A 23,846-nucleotide genomic window follows, 5' to 3' on the forward strand; every position below is an offset into this window, starting at 1 on the left:
TATTATGCAAAAAATGTCCACACCGTTAAAGTGGTCTAGCGTAAAACGTTGGTCTACGTTTCACAACATTTCAGCATTGGTAACAATTTCGTTATAAAGATGTTGACGTCTTATGAAGCTTAAATGGCACGTTAGAGACTCAAGTTTGGCAAAGTATGCACACGAAGTGTAGTGCGAACTTAGGCTCACCCTTCCCCAGGCAGTACCACAGAGATAAATGTGATGGCCCCTGATAATTCGAGTTGTTCTAGCAGCCACCTCACACAGGTCAAGTGAATCCAGTCTGCAATTTGCATGGACTGTGAATAACCCTCGCTTACCTAGCAAGTGAGAATGTGCAGTGCTGTTTACACATAAGGCTCACCTCATATCGCCTGCTCCTGCGGTAATGCCCGTCTGACGAAGGAACTCGAGCCTCAGTGCCTGAGCTTCCTCGCGGATGACACTCCTCAGGCATGACATCACCATTCTCGTAGCGCCTTTCTAAATTAAGAAAAAAAAAACTTGCTTACAACATGCATATTCCCAATTCCGAAGTTGCAGCGTTCGTCATGACGGCGGCAATTTTTCCGCTTTAATTCATCTTTCCTTTATCTAAGAATTACTTCACTTCAGTTAAGGCGCAAGCTTTATAGGCCTCATCAAAAGGGAAAAGTGACCGTCACCGTAGTGGTCCTCAAAACAAATGAAACCAAATATCATCATCATTATCAGCACCATGGAAGATGTCTGTGATAATCCGTCACCGAAGAAAACTCATCTAAGAAGATTCGACGATCGCCATCATCGAAGATGATAATGATGAAGATTAATCGAGCAAGGAGATTTGGTGATGATGATAATTACCGTATAGAAACCCTGGATTGCTTCCGCCTTCGAGTCGTCGGAGGCGAATGCATAAAGGATCCTGCGACTTTTACTACAAATAACGCCCCTATATGTGCTGTCCTTGACCGCACTGCCTGTTAGCTTAATATTGTACAGCAAATTCATCTCTCCTATTGTGGTTCAATCACTGGAGCACCGGCAGTTCATGCATAGGTGGGAACTCGCGTTCTTTGACAGTCAGGAGGTTCACTACTCACCGCAGGTTCCTGTTCGTCTTCACCGGCTCCTGATCAAGAGGGAGAGAAAAAAATGGAGCGTATATGCAAACAGTGTTCCTCTCGAGATTCCTCGTCTTTCAAGTCCATCTTGTAGACTTTCACCCTGAGTATGGGATCGTTCCATAAGTTACAAGGAATGCTAATACGCGAGCTCTAACTTCATAAAAATGATTTTTAACCTTTACTTCTTATTCTTTTCACTTTTTATCTACCTCGCAAAACGCACCAAATATATAAATCGAGGTACACCTGCCTCTTTTAATGGTTTCTCATCAGTCCTTCACACATTATGCATCACTACCACTTCCTTTTCAAAATTCTTTATCGAGCCAATTATATTCATTTTTTGTGCGTGTGTGTGATAACTGCAGCAGTGACAGTGCCAGTTCCTTCAGTGTAAGCCCTTATGTACAATAAAACGGTTGATACTTGCAGGTGTGAAGCTTGAAAAACGTAGTGTATATCAATTTGACAGAGTCGAAGAGATTTCGGGCCTACCATATCATCGGTATTAGTGATGGCGCATTCGTGTAGCTATACGCCGCTATGACGGATGTTGCTCATAAAAAGTTATCAAGAGCGGGCTAGCGGCATTATCAGAGAATGCCTCCATGGCTTCAACCATAAGAACGCGACACTCATAGGCGTGCGCAGGATTCTCCATTTGGTCGGGAGGAGGAAGTTTCCCTGCGGCACTCCCGTCCCTGTTCCCGACCCCCGTCCCTGTTCCCGACATGCAGAACCAACTGGCCCAACTAAGTGCACTGACCCCTCACTGAGGCCCGTAAGATCAGAATGCCGTGCAAGCAAAGACGATGTATTAGGGTAGGCACCCCGCACCCCGCACCCACCCCCCCACCCACCCCCCCACCCCCGACCCTCTTGTGCGCACGACTATTACGGTACTCGGTACTAGTATTGCGAAATCAAGCTTTACGTAGTAAACTTACATCGGGCACTTTCCTGCTTGCCTGCATTTTTGTTCAATCTGGGGTTCGTGCCTCCATCTCGTGCACAAAATGAATACATTTGAACACCTCAATAACGATATTCCCGCGGCAATAGTGTTCAATGCACTTGCCTCCTCGCGACAGCGAAGAGATTTTAAAAAGCACACCCGCAATAACGAAAGTTTTAGGTAGTGATCCGCAACGTTTTTTTGAACCCACGTTCTAGTTGGGAACCCAGAAGTTTGAAAATTGCAGCACCGCTCAATCGACAAGTCGGGCACATACTTTTCTGCCTAGCATCGGTGCGACCATTGCTGTTTACATTCGGTCGGATGATGATGATAGCACCGAGACTTTTTTTTTCGCCGAGAACAGCTTTTCCTAACGCCTCTGTTGGCACCTACGTCGGCACATGACGTTTCAAGAGACGATACCCACGAAAGTGACGTCATGCCGACAGACATTCCATAGACTGCCTAACTGCTTGCTGCCGCGCCTCGTCTCTATGTAACCGCCAACATCTCCCGCGCATCGCTTAAGTGCGGTGTTTAGCCTCTCGGAAAGATGCCGCCTAGAAATAATAATCGTTAAGACTCTGACGCTTCAGGAGATGTGTAGGATCATCGCCGAAGATGCGAAATGCAGGAAAATGACAGATATTGCAGAGGAGTTTGGCAGAGCAGTATCAGCGACTGCTTTAAATAAATTTTGGTTGCGCGAAGTAATTGATCTGCGTATTTTTCTATTTTCGAGACAACGAAATTCTCACGAGAAAGAACAAAAATCGCTTCCCCAGCGATTTCGTTCTTAAGGGGTTCGACTGTACTTAAGGGGTTCGACTGTAGTCCAAATTGTCACGTGCTCTTGTAAGTTTGTCGAGTACTTACCGCAATGATGCCGTGTGACGCGTTCGATGGGAACAGCAGTGGCTGTCCGCATATAGTCACCAGCAGAGGCAGGAGGGCGTTCACCAGAGCGCGGCGCCTGCTGTCTTACAGCAGTACTGGTAGAGTCGATGCCGTGATAGCTGGTGGCAAGGGAAAAGCCTTGTCGGGGTGTCTTCTCGAAAGGTGTACTGCAGAAAAGAAAGTGGGAAAACATTAGCGGCGACAGGCAAAGTTAACTGGGCATCGAGCTTGAAAGACAGACAAAATAAACCTCTCACTGCTGCGATCTAACATTGGTTGCTTTAAGGTACATTCCAGCATTTCCAACATGTTACTACATGTCTAAAACAAAATAAAGCCGCGAATTCTGCTCGCTAGGGTATGACCTCCACCCCCACACCCACCCGCCATGAACAGGGGAATGAGGGGGAGCGGGGGGATGACGGGGGTCGGGTGTGTACTACTTACCTGGAGCCCTTCCCTGATCCCCTCAATGGCATAGTACTACCTATACCCATTATGTGTATGTGGATATTGCAATCCTGCTTCAACATCGATCACTGTACAAGTTTCTCGAGAACTGCTTAGCTACATATCCAGTGTGCCTGCACAAGGGTGGCGCCAGGATTTTTTTTACTGGAGGAAGGCGACACCCGCTACGAGTTCCTTCGAAGGGGAAGGGAGGCGGAGAAATTATGCGTTGTGTTTCCACTATGTTAGCTGTTTGTGAGGGGGCAAGCGAGAGTTTAGAGGGACCGGGGCTCACCCCCCCCCCCCCCCCCCCCCCGGGGGGTCATCCCATGCTTCTGCACTTCTAGGTATATTAGTGCTCAAATCGAGTGACAGCACTACCATTCGGAAAAGAATGTTTACTGACCCAGGGTTCCATGCCAGAGCTTTCAAAGCGAAGCTTTTGTCTTTTCAGAGAGAGCCGCATGCACATTCCTAGCTTCCCGCTTCTGCAAAGCGGACGGATGACTTTTCTCCATGCCATAAAATAGAGCAGGGGTTTCAAGCTCACTTCAGCTAGCGGGCCGCAGTAAAGAAATTGTCTCCCGTAAGGGTCGGTACACTGACGAAGCTTGGAAAGGGGGAGGAGGGGGGGACATTGAACAAAATATCAGCAAACGGTGCCATTTGAAATAATGGTTTTCCCACGCCTCATATACGGGTCTTTTCAAAGGGGGATTCTAAAGGTCTTTTCTAAAGTGTCGGCGGGCCGCATGTTTAAGACCCCTAAAATAGACCATGCAAACTCACGGTGGCTGCTCAGGGCCGGCAGGAACATGGAGGCCACCTGGAGGAGCAGTGGTGTCTGCCTTCGTTGAGGCGCCACCAATGTCAAGTGCCCACTCAAGCTTCCAACGCAGAGCCACGAAAGCAAGCCTGTCTTTTTGATCGGGGCGTTCAGTGGCTACACCGCTGCTCTGCGTTGCAACGGGGGTCGACGTTCTTGGCGCGACGTTGGCGTCGAAAAACAGGCTCGAGTTGCTCCCTTGAGTTTTGGCAGGATCAGAAAGGCTGCTTACCGGAGAAAGGGTCTGCAACTCTGTGGACATTTGAGAGCGTGGCCGAAAGGCCGACGCACAAGATCCACTGCTGCTCTGCGTTGCAAGTGCCACAAATGATCTTGTTGCGGCGGCGTTGCTGTGACGATCTATGCTTGAATTTCTTACTTCATCCCTGGTGGAAACGGGAAGATAGCTTGCCGTAGAAAGGGTGCGCGACATTGTAGACAATTGACCGCATAGCTGAACGGCCGACGCTCTACATCGACCGCCGCTCTGCGTTGTAATGAGCTCGCATGTTGAGGTCGCACCGTTGGTGTCAGAAACAAGGCTCGTGTTCCTCATGTCATTCCTGGCGGAAACAGGAAGGTAGCTTGCCGTAGAAAGGGTACGAGACTCAGAGAACAATTGACAGCGTGGTCGAACGGCCGATGCAGCATTTCCGCTGCTGGTCTGCGTTGCAATGGGCGTGATTCGTGCGACGCTGGTGTGGGAAACAACGTTCAATTTGCTCTTGTCGGTCGCGGCGAGAACAGGAAGACAGCTTGCCGCCGGGACAAGGGTGCGGGACTCCGCGGGCAATTGACAGCGTGGCCGAGCTGCCGATGCACCGCTTGCAGGACCCCGCTGTGAGCTCTGGAAGGGGGCTCGCGGATGGCTCCTGAACGGTGCGTAAATGAGCTTGTTGCCAAAGTCGCTCTTTCTGTTATGCCTCACACATCTCGTCAGCACCGCGTCGAAGACAAAATCTTGGCTGGAGTTTTCATATAGCACAGCGGTCACCAGCGTTGCTTGCCACTGCGCAGCATCTGCGCCGGTGTTCCTGAGGCGCGATCTAAAGTTCACCTTGTTGCTTACCGCGAAAATTTCGGAAACTTTCTCCGTCGGTTTCAGGAGTGTGTTCTGTATGCAGCGTGTGTCAAAAACGGCGTATTGCTTGTCTTCTGAACCAAATTTTAAGGTTCCTTTGTTTTCACTGACGCTGTATAAAGTATCCACCTGGATTACGATCTCTTTTTCCACACTCTTCGGACCAGACGCTGGCCCCGACGGATAGTTCTGCTGCGCAGCGTAGGCCTCCAATTCATCGAGTTTTACCCGCCCTGCTTGGTATGTGGCCTTCAACTGCAGGTGACTCTCTTCCTGGAGTCCTAATTTTCTCGAATCTTTCGGTCTTTGATTACAGATGGTAGAGCGTTGTTCATAGATGGATGCTCGTTCAGGCTTATCTATTCGTATGAAACCATAACCTTCCTTAACGAATGACACGCTGCCTCTGAGATTAGGCAGGGCCGCCGCAGCTCTGTTGCTATCAGCACGTCCTGTACGCCTTAGTGGCAGACCTGGCATGTTCGGGAGACTGTATTGCTTCTCGGACAGGACTTGTCGGTGTGTGTGCCCGAAAAGCACCATCGATGCGACGTCCTTCTCAGGGTCTACGGTAGCATCAGCACCGCGACGTTCTCGCTGGATGTTATGCCGTGGCATACGAACTTCCGGTGATGCTCGCTGCAAATGCAGAAAGAAGCCCATGAATCCAGGTTTCTGGAACAGCGAGCAAACACAATGAGAATGAGACCTCACAAGTGTACGCCACCAATGCCTACTTGCTGAAAATAAAAAAGGTAAGCTAGGCGCATGGGCGACGGCATGATTTTGTCTTGGAGGGGTTCAAATCCGTGTTGCATCGCGGTGGTTGGAGGAGAGGGGGTAGGAGTGCTGGAGTGGCTTGGGGGCCGGGGGGAGGGGCAGTACCCCTTTCGCACCTTTCGAAGCCCATGGCTATGCGCGCAGATATGGGCACAGAAGTCTGGAGATCACAACCTTTTTTACAGCGCAAGCTGTTATGAAATCATTTCAACGGCCGTTTTTGGCGCCGTAGTTGTCCGCCGCCGCCGCCGCCGCCGGTGTCCGTAACCACTATCGCTCGAAATAAGAAAAAAGGCGAAATAAGAAAAAATTTCCAGGATGGAACGGGGTTCGAACCTGGGCCCTCTGCATGGGAGCCCAGTGTTGTACCTCAGAGCCATGCCGGTGCTTGGAACTGCCTTGCAAGAAGACGCTATACAGGCTTCATGCCCAGAAGGAACCACATTAACATATGTAATTTAGTGTGGTAGAAGAGTGAAAGAACAACCACGCACCACACAACGCGAAATCTGTAACCAGGCGTCACACAATGCGAATTGCGCAACGAGTGGGCTGTTGGATGCTTCCAACAAATTACAAGGGGCTCTGCAATAATTCTTCATCGTCATGAGGCACAACACCAACAAAATGCGCATTATGCCTTACATGTTTTTAGCGGGTACCACGTCTCTCCGTTGAATGACTAAAAATGGCATAGTGGCTGCTTCCCTACTTCACAGAAATTATGATGATTTATAGCGTAGTGGGTTCCTCGCAACTGCACTTGCATTGGTTGCCAAGGAATCCCATAAGCCTATCATCCATTTCCTCAGGGTCTCAAAGTTCTTCCTGCTCTCTCTGTCTCTCTTTCTCACGTCAACGTATGTTATATTGCATGGTGGGAGAGTGAAATAGCGACCGGGCGTCACACAATGCGAATTACGTAACTGGTGAGCCGTTTAAAGCTTCCAACCCATTACAAAGGGCTGAGCCACAATTCTTCATCGTCAACAGTCGTCACGTAAACAAACTGCACATAATGCCTTACATATGTGTAGCTGGAACCTCGCTTCTGCACATAATAACGAATAATGGCGTTGCAGGTGCTTCGCAACTTCAAAAATATTGTGATTTATGGCGTAGTGGGTACCTTGCTAATGTACTTGTATTAGTAGCCCCAATAGAGTTTACAATGGGCTCTAGAAATGCCGCTCTTCCAGCTTTCGCTGTGGCTGTGCTGCGCTTTCCGCGCAGGCCTGGCGTTTTTTTTTTTTTTAACACGAAAGTGTCTTATTCCGGGGTCCACCACGGCTCCACTGACGTATTTCCGTCACCGATACGACCTAGAATATAACGACTAACAGATGGCAAAGAAAAAAACTAGAATAAAAGTTCAGTCACCGGGAGTCGAACTTACGCCCCTCGCTCCGCAGCACGCAGCGCGAAACCATTCGGCCACAGACGGCACGTTCTTTCCTATACTAACGGCGAGCTATTTATATACACCATTTGCCAGTGCCGGTACTCAGAGATCGGTGGTACATCAGCCTGTTTTCGTTATCACTGGCTGGGTGGTGCGAGGGGCTCGAAGAGGGACTTTAGAAGAGCGCACTTTAAAGGTCGTCGCCCCGCGTGGTTGAGCGCGCGCCTCTAGGGCATGGTCGCTCGTGCGCACGCTTATCTAGTGATGGCGGAGGTTCGTACGTCTTGTGCTCTCACCGCAATTTTGGGTTGAGAGCACGAAGGTCACTTCGCTCACTGCAGGAGCTGCTTTTGCGAAAGGAGCGCGCTGCTCACAAAAAAATAAGTCCCAACTCTGACAGTTCGCGCTCATCCTGTGTCTGTTCGTTCCACGCCTCATTTCTGCTTGAGCAGTGCGTTGCAAGTTTCGAGCTGCTTGCCGCTCTTCGCGTGACATTACGATGTGTTGCTGTAGCATTTATTCCTTCATGCTTGGGGCGAAAGAATGCACAACAAACGCTCAACTACGTCTGTGAAAACACGTTCCCCTTTCGTGTTACACTGATTCCTATGACAGAGGGATCAGCAATGTTTATTTTGAATCCCCCAGCAACTAGCTCAACTTCCTTCATACTAAATTTCGTTAGTGAAAGTACTGTATTCAGTCTTGCTCTGCAGTGCTGTTACACAAGGCGACACCCACGAAACGAAACCTCTAACAAGTATTTCGAAAGGGCTACAAACGCCTTGGTCTTCGAGAAGACCTAAAATAGATGCATTTCAAAATATGGCCTGTGTGCCTCAAATGCGTCGACGGACTGCTTAGTTGCATTTCTATGAGATGATAATGGTGCTACCAGAATCTACTCTGCCGAAAAATTTCACAACGTCTGTTTCCAGGCCTTCTTTAGACACTTTGCGTGAGAGCGCGAGTCAAGGATTCTTAGGATATTTTGCTTAAAAGCGCTAGAAATGGCAGAACAGCAAGTCAAAGATGCGATGACTGTCGGTTTTACTTTTTAACAGCAACGCCAGAGACAACAGAACCTCAATAATAATTTCACACCACAACATGACAGAGCATCGACAATTGGGTAAGTATATTCTCTTTAGGGCGCTCACATGACACTAGCTAACGATGAATAATCTGAGGCTTACAGCTCGTCTTTAGGCAACGATCTTTTTTTTTTTTTTTTTTTTTGCAGGGGTACTCAAATCTTAATCTTCTGGGGGCTATGATAACGACCGGAATATTTACGATCATGCATCGCCAGTAATTTATTATCCAGCAACTTCTCTCAAGCAGAGTTCCAGATTTCGAAATTCCCGCGACCAAAACATTCGCTGATATAAGCACGACTACACGACCTCGCAGAAGTCACGTGAACTGCCGAAGCGTTGACGTCAAACATACCTCGTCTGCTCCATTTCGCACGTGCGCTCTGACGTTACGGCGTTGCGCCGAACGCACGTGCAAGCATTCTGTAAAGTATAACATCACCATCGGCCTTTTACCCTCACCCCATTTTCCTCACCCGTGGCCTTCGCGATTAGCTCCGGCAGCAGCCAATCGCGAAGGCCACGCCTCGACGCGACGAGTTCGGTCTATGCATCGGTCTTGGCCTTAATACTAAAACGTTTTAGCTTTTAGCCGTCTGCTGTGAATCGTACTTTGTGAAGGCGTTCCTTCTAAACATGAAAAACTATGCTACACTCAGTTCTAATCCAGAGTTCTCCACAGTGAAAGTTATCGAGTGGGCCTAAAGAAGTGAGAACGCAGACGAACATGGTGAACAAATGAGTTGAAGAATCGCTTAATTTGAGTTCTAGCGGAGCGTGGCTCGACAGGGGCGGCACCAGAAGCGGCCACGAAAGAGGCAGCGCCCCCCCCCCCCCTCCCGCTTCGTACCAGAGAAAAACGTGTCGCCACCCCTGCGGCGTGATGCGCCCTATTAAGAGCAAATAAACCTAATTGTATGCAGCTTCTGGGCCACTGCCGAATTGAGAGGTTCAGTATCTTACCTGGAATCGATCCGTCCAGCACAGGAACCAGCTTCGACTCCAGGGGAGGCAACCGAGGGAGTTGATTGGTATCCGGCCCTTGGTAGCTCAACAGCGGCGCGCTTCGAGCGGCGAGCACGAGGCCACGTTGCAAGAGATCACCGTGCACGCGCGTGCTCGCGAGAAGCTCGAGCATGCATTCCGGCGTACATCGCAGTCTTGCCTGGTATGCGCCTCATGATGATGATGACGGTGATGATTGCCTTTATGAGTGCCTCACATCCACTCTGAGGGTTAGGCCAAGAAACGAATAAGTTATAAATAAATGTGGTCACTTTTGAATTGTATTACTAATAAATTATAGAATAATTATAATAAGTTAATTATGCTATTTATAAATTCGAAATCAAAACCACCCTGATTCAATTAAGAATTTTTGAGAGCGGAACAGACATCCCGGTGACAACGACCTAATGAGGAGGCTCCCAAGAATAGAATCTCAGAAGCAATGTACTCTAGTCTAACTCGATTAAACACCGCTTTCAGAATGTTTTTCCTCAGTAAATTACGCTTGCTGCTGTCGTGATTGTTCCCTCCCATATGGCTCGTACCCGCATTGGGGCGTTGGCCAAGAATTGTTCATATGAAAGTTTAGATATGTATAAAAATGAATAATGATTAAACAGAAGAGAAAAGCAATAGTGTAAAGGAAAGAGTGCAATAATTACTTACCTCTGCATTCTGACAAGAGAGCTTAATGGTTATCCTTAATAAAAAAGTCACAGTTTCGCCGCAAGGGCGAAGCAATGAATGCGATAGCAAGAAAAGCGGCCCGTGATGGACGCGCTGCAACTACCGTGCGTCCATCACTACCCGGCAGCTACTAGACAGTTTTAATTTCACGTGCGTAGGGACTTCTCATACGCTAACGTGAAAAGTACACTTACGTTACGTGCACGACATCTGAAACGCTTTTAGCTACACGTACGCGACGCGCAGTGAAAGCTACCACGTAGCTCCATCTGCTGAGAATCATGAACACTGCGGTAGCTTGTTCGAGCGCCCGCGCGAGCAGACAGCGCAAGGGCAAGGTTCTCCCTGCGCAAGAAGAAGCGAGAGAGCTGGCCGACGCCTTTAAGTGCGCCCGTCGCGCTCCTAACACCATCTCGCTGGTAATGAAGAAACGCTCATACGCGCCTCCGTCACGGAGGACTGCAAACGGTAAAAGGTGTGTATATAACGCTCGCCGTTAGCTACCTGAGTGATGAACGCTTTATGGAGTAGTGCTTAGCGCACCGCGCTGCGAATTCAGAGGTCGCTGGTTCGATTCCGCGCTTCGGAAGCATTTTTCTGATTTATTTTTCTTTAGGATATTGATGTATATACATACTTATACATATACGCAGCATGACGGCGGCGACGGCGACGGCAAAAATCAGCCGAGACTGTCCATATAATTGCTATCGCAATAAAATTGGAATAATATAATTCAGTCTAACCGAATGGTTTCTTTGACTGATTCAACAGTACTATAAGAATACCTTTACAAGCAGGAATTTAAAATCCCGTTCGTTTTGTTTCACGAATAAAAGCAGAAACAGCATCAAAACCGTTGCTGTGGCTGAAGCTCAAAGCCAATGCACCGAAGGCGAGTACGGTGCCTATGGTTAAGTTTGAGCCTCGTAGCAGTTGTTGTTTTGGGCATGGCTCATACCCATTGCAGGAGATTGGCGGTGTAGCGGGAGAATTTTGCCATTATTTACTGTTGTGTATCAGTCCTAGATTCTATATGGTGTGTTCAGATAAGAATGTCGGTGCATGTCCGCGGAACCCCTTAAATTTCGCTTGGAAAATATATATACGTACGTGTCCCCATGGCCACGAAACCATTCTTGGTCTTGCGAAAAACAAAATTCCCTAGTCAAAAAAATACGGAATTCTCCACTCAGCAGAACCGCTTTTTGCGAATTCCGTGAGAATGGGATTTTGACGAGGTCCTACAAAATAACTATTGTAGCTGTGAATGTTTCACAGTTTTGTTGCCGTATTTTATAACAAAAATCGGAAATACGGCACATTGCTCAACAATGCTCTAGTTTCAGAATTTCTTTTCGCTTCGCATCTATAGTGTTCAGAATTTCGAAAATCTCCCAGAGTATTGCCATACATTAGTTTATCAATTGCGGTAAATATTATTTTCGAGACTGATGTGAAACGCAAACCATAAATGCATAAGTGAAGGCATGTCTCTAAAAATGCAATACCTTGAAATGCAATTTCGAAAAAAAACAAGCCATGTTCGATTTGCTTTAAGCTCCCCAGAGTCGAAGGCCAATGTGTGCTCTAACTTAATCTCCGTAAACATGTTCCGTTATTTTTGTGAGGTCAGAGTTACAAAGGCTGCCAAAGTTCCCAAATCGACATTCACGCGTAACCACTTATGTGAGCGAGCATGTTGCTATGGTTGCCATTCTCCTACTTTTTAAGGCTTAAATATGTTCTCTCGTGTTTACGGAGTATAAAATTGACGAAGACTTCCTTTGAAGTGCAAATTGGTACATATGCGTGTTGTACCCGTCGTAGTAATGTTAGCTCGGCTATGCCAGGATAACGTAGCGTTAGCAAAGGTTCAGCTCATTATTCTTAGCTTTCCAGATTGTCTAGGATTATTAGCCTTCTTCTGTTTCTTCTTCGTACGCTGAACCGCTAATTGCCAGGCAACTACTTCGGGACCCGATCAGATAAGCTTCTCGACTCTTCTGCGCCGTTGAGCAGCATTCGCGCTCTCCTTCTCTATGGCGTTACCCACCTGCAAACGCCAGTCAGAGGCGCTATCATGCGGCTCCAGCGCAGTGTCAGGCGGCGACTGCATAGCGAAGGCGAATAGCTGCGCGCGCGCCGGCGCCAGTGTGTCTGCCATGGCTACGACGTCACTTCTCTGGAATGTGCAGACCAGCTGCGGCGAGCCGCGCTCGGCGGTGGCGGAGAGCGCGTGAGATGCCGGCTCCGGTGAGCCAGCTGTGTTACATCACTGATCATCCCGCATGCGCAGCAAGGCTATTGAGGATCCACGCGAAATCTACTCCGGCTAAGCAAGTGTAGTTAATGCTACAAAAGTTCTCACGAAGCACACTCGAGTCGGGTTTTCGCATGCAGCAGTTTCTTCAGCCCTAATGCTCACAGGAAGCCAGACAGGCATTGAAGGCAGACTTTGTCCACGCAGAAAGTGCCCTGGAGACGGCACCCACGATCTCCGCCTTCTTTCGCCTGGCGTTGGACGTCCGACAATGACGTTTCCCTTCGCCGGCATCTCCAGAGGAGAAACTTCTGCTATGTAAATGACTAAGTTTAGCTCCTCAGTAGCATTTTGCTCAGGAACAAAGCTTTGAAGTGATACAAAGATGGGAAAGAAAGAGAAAGGAAGATAGAAAGAGAAAGAAATAGAAAGAGAAAAAAAAGAGAAAGAAAGAAATAGAAATGAACGGATACAGAAAAGACAAAAAAACAGAGAGCTGAGAGAAAAACAAACAAATAGATGAAGAAAGAAAAAAATAGAAATACACAGTGACAAGAAAGACATAAAAAAACAGGAAGATCAGAGAAAAACAAAGAAACAGAGGAGATAGAAAGAGAAAAATAAAGAGGATCCAGGCAGGCCGCCCAGCTCCGCACTTTCTTCAGGCTTGGCAACGCTAGTGCTAAGCTGCCCTAATTTTTTTCTAAAGGAGGCGTGGTTCACACGCACTACGGGAGATTGATCAAGACGCAGGCGATTATAGCGTACGCCAGGCCCGTAGCCACGAGGTAGAGGGGGTCGAATAGCCCCTCGCCCTCTCCCCCCGAAGTTTCGGTGGTGGGAGGGGTGTTTTACCGAAGGTAATTAATAAAAATATGTGTTTTTCAGCCAAGGCCTTCAGCAAGTGCCCCGCCCCCCCCCCCCCCCCCTCCGAATAAAATCACTGGCTACGGCACTGGCGTACACGCATGCGTAGGGGCGATGTCAGAAATCGTCAAGATTACCCAGAAATTTGCGAGAGATGTGAGCGTCCGAGGAGGAGGAGGCTCTGAAGTGAAGGGGAAGGGCGCGCGCCGGGAAAAGCATATATGTAACCGAGTCGTGCTCCAGCAAAGGCTGCAGAAGAAAGCATCGTATTCTTCTGCTTCAAAAAAAAAAGGCACAGAAAAATAAAGAAAAGAAAGCAGAAGACAAACTTCTATCAGACCATTTCAAAGACAACGGAAACACGCGAGAGCAAAGTAGGGTACAGAAAAAATTATGGCAGTTGTGCACTAGTCGTGCCAAGCCTGAAGGACGAGCGGAGGTGGGCCGCCTTTCTTGGTTATCTTTATTTTTGTCTTACATTCTTCTCTTTTTTTTTCTCTTTCTCTCTGTTTCTTGCATCTCTTTCCTTTGTTTCTCACTCTATCTATTTATTGCTATTTCTTCCCTTTCTTTGTCTCTCGTTTTCTGTTTATCGCTTCCTCTCTCTTTCTATCTCTTTATCTCTAACTCTGTTTCCTTCTCTCTCTTTCTTTGTTTCTCTATCTTTTTATATATTTATTCCCCCATTTCTCTTTATTTTTCTCTTCCTCTTTCTTTTGAACGCTTTCTTTCTCTTCTCTCTCTTTCTCTCTATTTTCCATCTCTTTCTTTCTATACCTTTCTTTCTCTCTCTTTTTTTCATGTGTTCGTTTTGGTTTGATACTCGCACCTGTTGTAGATAGTGTGGCCTGCCTAAATCCTGTGGCGCATACCCACCTGATGAGTTTTGCACGACGGAGCACAAGTTACCGTTAGCTTAAACAGCTTCTCTATAAAGAGAATGAAGAGAGAACGCGCCGGTTGATCATGATGATAGTTTTTTTTACGACGGAGCACGAGTTCCCGACAGCATAAACAAAAAAAGGCTAAAGCATATACGTTGAAGAGGAACGGCTACTAATTCTTATATCAAGCAATGCCAAATGTCGCGAGGACATCATGTTATGATAAACAGTTTACTATTTAGGAGACTCACGTCATATGGCCCAATCCTGCAACACTTTTCATACTTACCCCAAGCCCATGATAATTATGCTGCAGAAGAACGTGTTGTTGGGCGAGTTGGTGCTTGCTGAATGACATAATGGTGATGATTGCGTCAGTCAGACGTCAGTCTTCCTGTACAATGCGGAACACAATTTTTTCAAATCTTTGATATGATACGCCCACTATGGTTTGTGACGTTGCGTTTGCGCATTGGGATGTGTATATATGTGCATCAATCTTGTGGTCTTCATTAAAGTTGTGAGTAGCGCCTGTCCCGTCGGTTTGTGTTCCTTACTTTGTGGTGTGTGTGTTTTTAGCGCTGCATTATGTCATGATGATTATGTTTGGTCAAGTGAAGTTTTCGTCGGGTTAAATTGCTACTAATGTTGTTTAAGTAGAAGAACGCCCACCGAGAGAGGGATCAGTTATGGAATCTTTCACCTCAAGACCTCTTATCTCCGCTCCATAGACCCTGACTTAAAAACAAGACTTCCGCATCACCTTCCCCGTCACCTTGAGACACTTTATCATCGCCTTCGCCTCAACGCAGCATTCACCAATAGCTACATGTGACCACTGACCACTGTGATAACTGGTGTTCTAGAATCAATAAAACATATTTTATTAGATTGCCAGGCATACAGAGGAGAAAGAACTTGTCTCCAAAGTAGAATATGCTCAACCTCCCAAGCACCGCCAGATCTCGGGAAAATACTTGTACCTACGTCTTCTCCTTCTCAGCAACGTCAGGTTTTAAAGTTTCTGTTCAGATTCCTCGAGGACATTAACCGAATTGATAAACTGCAACTTAACTTACGTCATCATTACGTTGTGATATGTACGTACCACGATCATATTATCTTTTTTTTCTTCTCCCTTTCCTGCCCTCCTCCTCCTAGGGCCTTTCTGTCCTCACTCCCCTCCCTTATACAGAGTAGCATGTAGGCGCCTTTAGGTACGCCGGCAGAATTCTATGTTTTTCATTAAAGAGCTTTCTCTCTCTTTTTCTTAAGTATTACGTTATATAACATCATCTGAGGGTGAACTTCAAAACGTCCGAGAATTCCCGCTGTTCGCAGCGCAATCTTCACTATCGGCCCTCGTGCTCCGGGAGCGAGAATCTCGAAGACAACGAAGACGACTGGACCGCTGCACGGTGCAGATTCGATTGCTTTATGTCAAGAATCGCAGCCGCTTCCAAGGTCATTCACCGACCCCCGCTTGACACCGGGCAGAGCTCAATGCTGCGCAGCCAACGCGCCCGACGCTTTACGCGACTACGTGTGAGGAGCGCAATGAGTGCACGCCGGTATCCTCGCGTCTTCCGGGGCGGACCACTGGTGCCAGCAGCCGTTCTCCTTCGCAGCCCTGGACACAGCCACTCGGGAGCCGATCACCCTTCAACGAGACGCCTACAGGAGCCACTGCTGGTTGCATGTGTGTATCTTGCTGTTCGGCTTCGTGCTGATGGCGGGAGTCACGACATGACGGTCATCGCCTGCGACTTCGTTCAAGCGACCAGAGCGACGCCATCGAACAATGAGCTCGGTGGTCTCACGTGTGAACGCGGTGAGAGGATTGTGGCTGCGAAGATGGGCGAGTTATGCTCTCCATCACACCTTCGGGGTCCTCGTTGAAGCTGACGAAGAGTTGTTGCGATGGCGTGGGGTTACTATTCTGCGGTGCTGCTTACGCCTGTTGGGGAAAGAGTGAAATGTGGGCTCGTCTTCTCCGCTGCCCCCCAAGTCGCACTGGATTGGGGTGTTGGTGCTGCCAACAGGCAGCGTAAATATTATGAGATTTTTTAATTTTTGCGCGTGCATTAACATTTTATGATGGAATTTTTGTTTCATCCGACAAGTCTAAGATCACGTTTCATGGAACTAATAAAAAGGATTATTTCATGCGAAGCTGGTGTTGTGATCTCAAAAAAAGAGCTTGCCTGTGAGTTCACACAGCTCACATGTATGCATGATGAAATGCGTATCGATTATACGGCAGTCCGCCGTGTCAACGAAATAACCTAATTTTGGGGTACCCCATTGTGTGTGCAACTGGTTATACGCCAACTGTTCCAACGCACAGAGGCACGCAATCATAAACGCTGTCTGTACACAAATCCCATTTTATGACATCTTCCCGAGCGCTTCGACACCAAGAAAAGAAAATGTCCTTGTTTTTCTCCCGCGAATGTGTGCAGCAAGGCTGTGCATTGCCCGTACAGACGGGATGGGACGCTTCACGCTAGTGTTAGAGTTACTGTATGTGCTACATTTAGGTAGCAGAGTTACGCATCTGTCTTCCAAACGCCGCTAGCATCAATGCATTGCGGAGAAGCTGACGCTTGGGCCAATTCTTGTATTTGTTTACGCCACCGCTGCAGCGAATTGGATTGACACCAGACATCGACAGTTAATCACCGGCCTTCCACACTCCAAACATGTCGGTTGGCGTCGCGGTAGGCATGGCGCCGGCAAAAACGGAGAGTGGCTTCGACCGCATAGCTCTGGTTGCTTGCCAGACCTATGCGTACCTCTGCTACCTAAAGGTAGCATATACAGTAACTCTAGCTAGTGTCAGCCGTCAGCGCCACGAGCAGCAAGCACTCGCAAATGGGAAAGTGAGATAGGAAAGAGTGTGCTTCAACGAGAGGGGCTCTTTTGACAGGCATAGTTTTAAGAGCTGAGCTCTTAAAGCTTTTCGTTGCGCCGTGTAGTGCGAATAGAAAGTATCGTCATCATGAACTCGCACGCGCTCTCTTTGTTCTCTTCTTTCTCTCAGTGCTCTTCTTCATCTTCTGCTTCGCTCCAAAAACACGTGCGCCGATTTCTTCGCCGTGGCGTGTAATAACGCTGATGGGTGTGAGGATAGAACGAGTTCAGAGAGAGAGAAAGAATGAAAGAAAGCAAGAAATGGAGATAGAGAGAAAGCAACTGAGAGTCAGAAAGAAAAGAAGATATAAAGAAAGAGAAGATCTTGGCGAAAAAAATTCCTCTTAAGCCGGCGGGATTCAAACCCACGTAGCTACGACCCGAAGGCGAGCGTCTTAACCACTCGGCTCTCCAGGCACGCTGACAGAACATAGCATACCTTTGTGCAGTATCTTTTAGCAGTGTGGTAGAAAAGGAAAGTGAGGGCGAGGAGGAGGGAGTTAAGCATAGCATGTAAAGAATAAGAAAGAGAGAAATAGAAAGAAAGAAATGCAGAAAGAGACAGAAAGAGATAAATATAGAGAATCAAGGAAAGAGAAAGAAAGAAACAAAGATACAGAAAAAGATACAAACAACGAGGAAGTAATCGAGAAATAGAAAGAGTGATACAAAGACGCGAAAGATAGATAGAAAGACAAAAATATTGAAAGAGAAAAAGATACAAAGAAAGAGAGAAATGGAAATACACGGATACAGAAAAGACATCAATGAACAGAGAGATGAGAAAAAAACAAGGAAACATATGAAGATAGAAAGAGAACAATGAAGAGCAACAAGGAAGGCCGCCCACTCAGCACTTCTTCAGGCTTGACAGCCCTAGTGGAAAGCTGCCTTAATTTTTTTTAGTTTTTTTTTTTATAAAGGAGGCGTTGTTCACACGCACTACCGGAGAATGACCAAGACGAAGGCGATTATAGTGTACGCCGGTAGCCAGGAGGAAGGGACCCTTGCCCCCCCTCTCCTCCCAAAGTTTTGACGGAGGTGGGTGGGGTGTTTTACCGAAGATGAATAATGACAATAGTTGTTGTGAAGGCCTTCAGCAAGTGCCGCCCCCCCTCCCCCAAACATATCACTGGCTACGGACCTGGCGTTCACGCATGCGTAGGGGCGACGTCAGAAATCGTCAAGATTACGTAGAAATTTGCGAGAGAAGTGAGCGCCCCAGGAGGAGGAGGCCTTAAAGTGAGGGGGAAGGGCGCGCGCCGGGGAAATTATATATGTCGCCGAGTAGTGCTCCCGCATGGGCTGCAGCAGATAGCGCTGTATTTTCTTCCTTCAAAAAAAAAAAAAAAGCTACAGAAAAATAAAAAAAAGAAAACAGAAGACAAACTTCTATAAGACCATTTCAAAAGACAAAGGAAACACGCGAGAGCAAAGTAGGGTACAGAAAAAATTATGGCAGTCTTGCCCTAGTCGTGCCAAGCCTGAAGAAAGGAGCTGGGTGGTCTTCCTTGTCTATATTTTTCACTTTCTTCCTTCAGGTGTAGTGTCCGTCTACCGCTGTAACAGGCAAGTGAATAAGGTGAGGGTTCCCAACGAGACAGTTATTGCCACATTTCCGGGGGCATCGCGTCCATCAGAGATTAAAGCACGGCCCTTAATTTACAGGGTTGAGCCTCTTGCTCCACGCCCTCTTCAACGTGGTCCATGCTGGCGGTATGGACGCAGTGCGAACGGATGTCTCTCTGATCTCCGATGCCGCATATGTGGGGCGGGTCATAGTTCTGACGACTGTGAGTCTAATAATGAGTCATGCTGCCTATGCCAAGCCAATCGCACAGCTGACCACTCAGACTACCCTGCTAGGGTTAAAGATTTACCGGTTCTTGACATCATTGACAGAAGGCGGTGTTCGCGCAGAGAAGCTCTAGCCGAAGTACAGAGCAGGACACAAGGATATGCAGGCGTAGCAGCATGTCAGCCTCTCGCTATGGATGCGTTAGTTATTCAATCTGTTTCTTGCATCGTAGAGAAAGCAGTGGAAAAATCACTTGAAAAACTTCTACTGAATAATTCGGAGACATTGGCTCAAGTGAAATCTACGCAGTTGTCTGGTATTTCAGAGCAGGTGTCCAAGAGTTTCCAGAATCCTCTCAGTCTAATTTTTCACTTGGATCCCAATCAGATGTTCCTAGTAATAATGAGATACGACCATCTAATTCACAAAGGACGGATCAGGAATGTCTGTCTCACTCTGGTTCACAAGGCACTCAAGACGTAGACATGTATGCTCGAATTCTAAATTTCATCAAAAGAATCGTCAAATTTATAACAGATAACTCAATAGCTTGAGCCGTGAACGCATGACGGCGTTCCACGTCCCGCTGGCCTCTGTCTCGCTCCATCAAGTCCCGACATTCGCCCGTGGACACCGCTGCCTTTCTGCGGCGCTCATTGCAGCAGTTTTATTAGTCGGTGTTATCACACTCGAAGGAGTAGGCGGCGGAGAAACGCCGTTGGTGAATGTGGAACCTGCACTACACCGACAGGAAGCCGTCACGCTCTAACACGAAGCGAAAGGCAAAGAATGCAATCGCGTCTAGGGCGACTCATCCATGCTAGCGTGGCCGTTTTCCTCGCTGGCTCGAAGACGCTTTAACGGCGTCGTCGCCGAATCGCTCCCCATCACCGGCGCTGGTTAGTATCATATCGCCGTACTTCATTTCACCTTTCACAGATGGCGACACCGCCTCGCAAACCAAGAGCACCGTGCGAGAGAGAGAGAGCATCGTGCATATGCGTCCATGGTCCAATGGGTGAAACGCCCAGCAGTATGCGTCGCGGACCAAGAGGTCGTGGGTTTGATTCTTGGTGACGGAACATTTTCTCTGGTTTCTTTAATTATTTGTTACTGTGTATTGTACCAACGTGATATCCATGACGGAAATATGTCAATAAAGTCTTGGAGGACCCCGGCATAAAACAAATTCGTGTTAAAATAGCGGCTCGACCTGAATCGAACCCAGGCATTCTGCATGGCAGTAGGCACTCTACCAGAGAGCAACGCCAGAGCTTTGAACTGTTTCCGGAAAAAACTTTATACAAACGTGACGTCAGGACAACGCCAAGTTTCGTGGAAGTGTCAGCTATCCGTTTTTAAATATGTGTAACAAAGATCGCATTTCTATGACTTCTCAAGCAATTGTCTAAATTTGCACGAATATACGACCGCTACTTATGATATGAACATCAACGCACTGTAGCGAGCACTTAGTGCCGATGGAATTGACACCTCTACTCAAACGTGAGTGCTGACGTCACGTCGGACTACGAGCTACCTTTTACCCGCCACTGCACTCGGCGTGCCTGGTAAGCCCACAATTTGCGCACAACTGCTTAGTTTACACGAAGACGTCCATCCTCCTCTTAACGCTTGTCTGAAAGCGAAAACTCCGGCCTATGCTGCTGCTCGTTGACTGCTTCGCGTGAAATTGATTCGCACAATGCGTGGGATCTGCCGGATATTTTATGATTTCAGGAATGCTTTATGCAATTCCTTGCGAAATGCATGCTGCGTATATATAAGCACGAACGTTGCGGGAGGGCTGCCACTGCATGGCAGACACACGAGACACATACTAGCGCACACCTTCCAAGAAGTTAAAGCTTCCTAGTCAGACAAAACTCTTGTTTACAGCCACCAGCTATAGTGAAACAACGGGCAGTAAGCCTTCGCTCAAGCGTTTACGAGTATGTAGCATTCCCTACCTCAGATAGGCTCACCAGTATGTGTCTCACACAACTCATTCACAGACATCATCTGCGCAGCGCGCTTGCTTTATCCGTGAACTAAGCGTGCTGAGCCCTCAATGCATCGCGCGAACTACGAATACCTCCATATGAATGTGTTGTTTGCGCACTTCACACTCTTTTCATGGGAGTTATCATGGAGACGAGGTTCTACTTCGCTGGCGATTCACCTTCACAGAATATATGCTTCCGTAAGCGCTTTTTCGGGTTGGCAAAAATATTTAGTTACCGAGTTACGAGCAGTTTTTGCGTAAGATCATTTTGTGAAAATTGTTCTGCGGCTTACGTGACCTTGGTAGCGATGCTATTGAACACCCTGAAATCGTCTTCCAGGATGCATACTCTAGCGAACTGCGGTAGTGACGATAGGATTAATCTGTGTGATGTTCGCTGATCACAGTAATTACAAGACGCGCTAGTTAGACGTAGCATTTATTGAGTAGCAACTAGACGACCTCCAGGTGCGCTGCTGTCGGTAACCACTACACTTGCGTAGCCAAGGGGTGGCACACCGGGCCCGTGCCCCCCTCTCCCCACCCAATTTTTTTTTCGTTTTTGCGATGATATACAGAGCACAAAATCACACTCGCCCACATCTGCCCGCCAGGCCCCCCACTTCGATCAGGGAAGGGCCCCCACCGAAACAAATTTCTGAATTTACCCCTGGTAGCCAAAGCGAGCCTGCGGCGCAAGAGCCGGAGCTCGCTGAGCTCGCTTGCTGCAAGCGCCCCCGCTAACATCACTCGCTACGGGTCGTGTAGCGCCAGTCGCCGACTCGGGCGTCTCGTGTCGCTTCCTCCACCGCAATTGAAGAGGCAGGATGCCTGCATCTGTCGGGTGGCTTCTTAACTCGCCGAGGGTATCGCGTCGTGGGGCTGCTCCCAATGACCATGTTTGCTGCTGTATTTTTGGGGACGGCGGTTGCTGCTTTCCGATGATCTGCAAAGGCTGGATAACAGTTTTCTGTCTCCTCCTCCATTGCAAATGGGGACGCCGTCGTTGTGGCAGGGGCTCGAAGCAAGTGGTCTTTGTGTCGCCTCCACGTACAAGGTCCGTTCGGTGTCTGCGCCTTGACCTTGTATGACACTGGTCGCGTCCGCTGCAATATATGCAATATAGTTGCATTCAGCCATCTTAGTGCGCTCCTGGAATTGCGCGCCAAAACTTGTTCGTTCAATTGAAACACAGTATGATCGGTGTTTCGCCGCATTATTTGCTGGGACTGACTTGTGCTGACCGTACGCGATAAATCTGGCTTCAGAGCGTCCAAACGAGTTCGCAACTGACGACAAAGAAACAGAAAAGACGGTGTCTACAGTGTCCCCGCATGTGCCATGTTCGGATACGCCATCAACAATTTGGACAACGTTTCTTCAAGATTTTCAGTTGCAGGGACTTTGCGTATGGCGTTCCTTACGGTATGGACGAACATTTCTGCCAGTGCCTTGCTACTGGGGTGATAATCAAACGTGAAAACTTGCCGAACGGCGTGTTCTTTCATGAACATCTCTAGCTCGGACGGTGTGAACTGTGCGCCGTTTTCACATACAATCGTTTCCGGCGCGCCCTTTGGAGCGAATAAATCGCCTAATTTTGTCATGGTAGCTTGCGCTGACGAGGATGTCATGACGTACACCTCAGGCCATTTTGAATGTGCAACTGCAGCAATTAGCAGCATACGTCTACGGAATGCGCCCCCAAAGTGAATATGCACATGTGAACATGGCTGCATAGGCTGCGACCTGGGGTGCAAAGATACCTGTTGTGGAATTTTGCGCTCTTGCAGGCATGATATGCAGTGTCTCACTTGATTGTCAGCATCCTGTTCCACGGATGCCCGCAATACGTAGCTGCGGGCGAGTTCCTTGCTTCGTACGATTCCTGGATGTCCCTTATATATATCATCCGACTGGACGCTGCAGTTTCGGAGGCACCACTACTCGCATCGCATGCATCAGACACCCTTCGTCGACCATCAGTTCACTGCGTCTGTCAAAGTATGGTTTCAGCACTTTGTCTTCAACATACGAAGACGACCTTTTTCTGATGAAATCAAAAACAAGGCCGAGAAGAGGATCACGAGCTGTGTGGCGCGCGATTTCATTTCTTGTCACAGGAAGAGACGCTAACCGAAGCATATAAAATGTCTCATTGGTGCTGTCCTCTCCGTCGTTTTCTGTAATGGCAGTCGCGAGAAACAGTCCGCGTCCACGTTGTTGCCCGATTTTCGGTAAACCAGGTCGTACTTGTAAGCTGAAAGGGTTACAGCCCGCCATTGCTGTAGTCTGGCGGCGGCTATAGCCGGAAGCCCACTCTCCGGTACAAGAATTGTTTACAGTGACTTATGATCTATGATTAACGTGAATTGTCGACCATAAATATAAAAATGTGATTTCTTGATGACAGAGATTAAGGCAAGTGCCTCCTAAATCAGGCTTTCGTTCTCTTCTGTAGCGTCCTAGAAGCGTACAAATTGGCTTAACCGTGCCGTCTTTCATAACGTGCGATAACACGGCGCCGAGGTCTTGCGAGGGCGCGTCGCGTAACAGCTGCAGTGGTAGCGGCGGGACGTAGTGCTCAAGAACTTGGCTGGAGACACCACTGTTTTGAGGAGATGTCTTTCTGTAACAGTCTGTAGAAGGCTTTAGCAAGCATTGCCAACTGTGGTGTAAACTTGCCGTAGTACGTCATGAGTGCAAGCAGCGTACGCAGCTGTGCTACATTAGTAGGCGCTGGGGCTTCCAGAAGAGCTTGAGCATTTTAGTTGGCTTGACGCCGGCCTTACTAATAACATGACCAAGATACGAAAGACTT

General features: G+C 48.0%; 1 protein-coding gene across 1 annotated transcript in view; it reads right to left on the bottom strand.

The window, feature by feature from the left end:
* LOC119393098 (uncharacterized) overlaps positions 1-4,502 on the bottom strand; it is a 62,895-nt gene extending 58,393 nt beyond the window's left edge. The window contains exons 1-4 of the mRNA XM_049419270.1: positions 4,204-4,502; positions 2,944-3,131; positions 1,086-1,114; positions 365-483 (exon numbers count right to left, since the gene is read on the bottom strand). Coding sequence (XP_049275227.1) covers positions 365-483; positions 1,086-1,114; positions 2,944-3,131; positions 4,204-4,502 — 635 coding nt within the window. The remainder of the gene's footprint in view (positions 1-364; positions 484-1,085; positions 1,115-2,943; positions 3,132-4,203) is intronic.
* Between the last annotated feature and the right edge of the window lie 19,344 nt (positions 4,503-23,846).

This window comes from Rhipicephalus sanguineus, chromosome 1, assembly GCF_013339695.2.
Source record: "Rhipicephalus sanguineus isolate Rsan-2018 chromosome 1, BIME_Rsan_1.4, whole genome shotgun sequence".
In the NCBI taxonomy this organism is placed as follows: domain Eukaryota; kingdom Metazoa; phylum Arthropoda; class Arachnida; order Ixodida; family Ixodidae; genus Rhipicephalus; species Rhipicephalus sanguineus.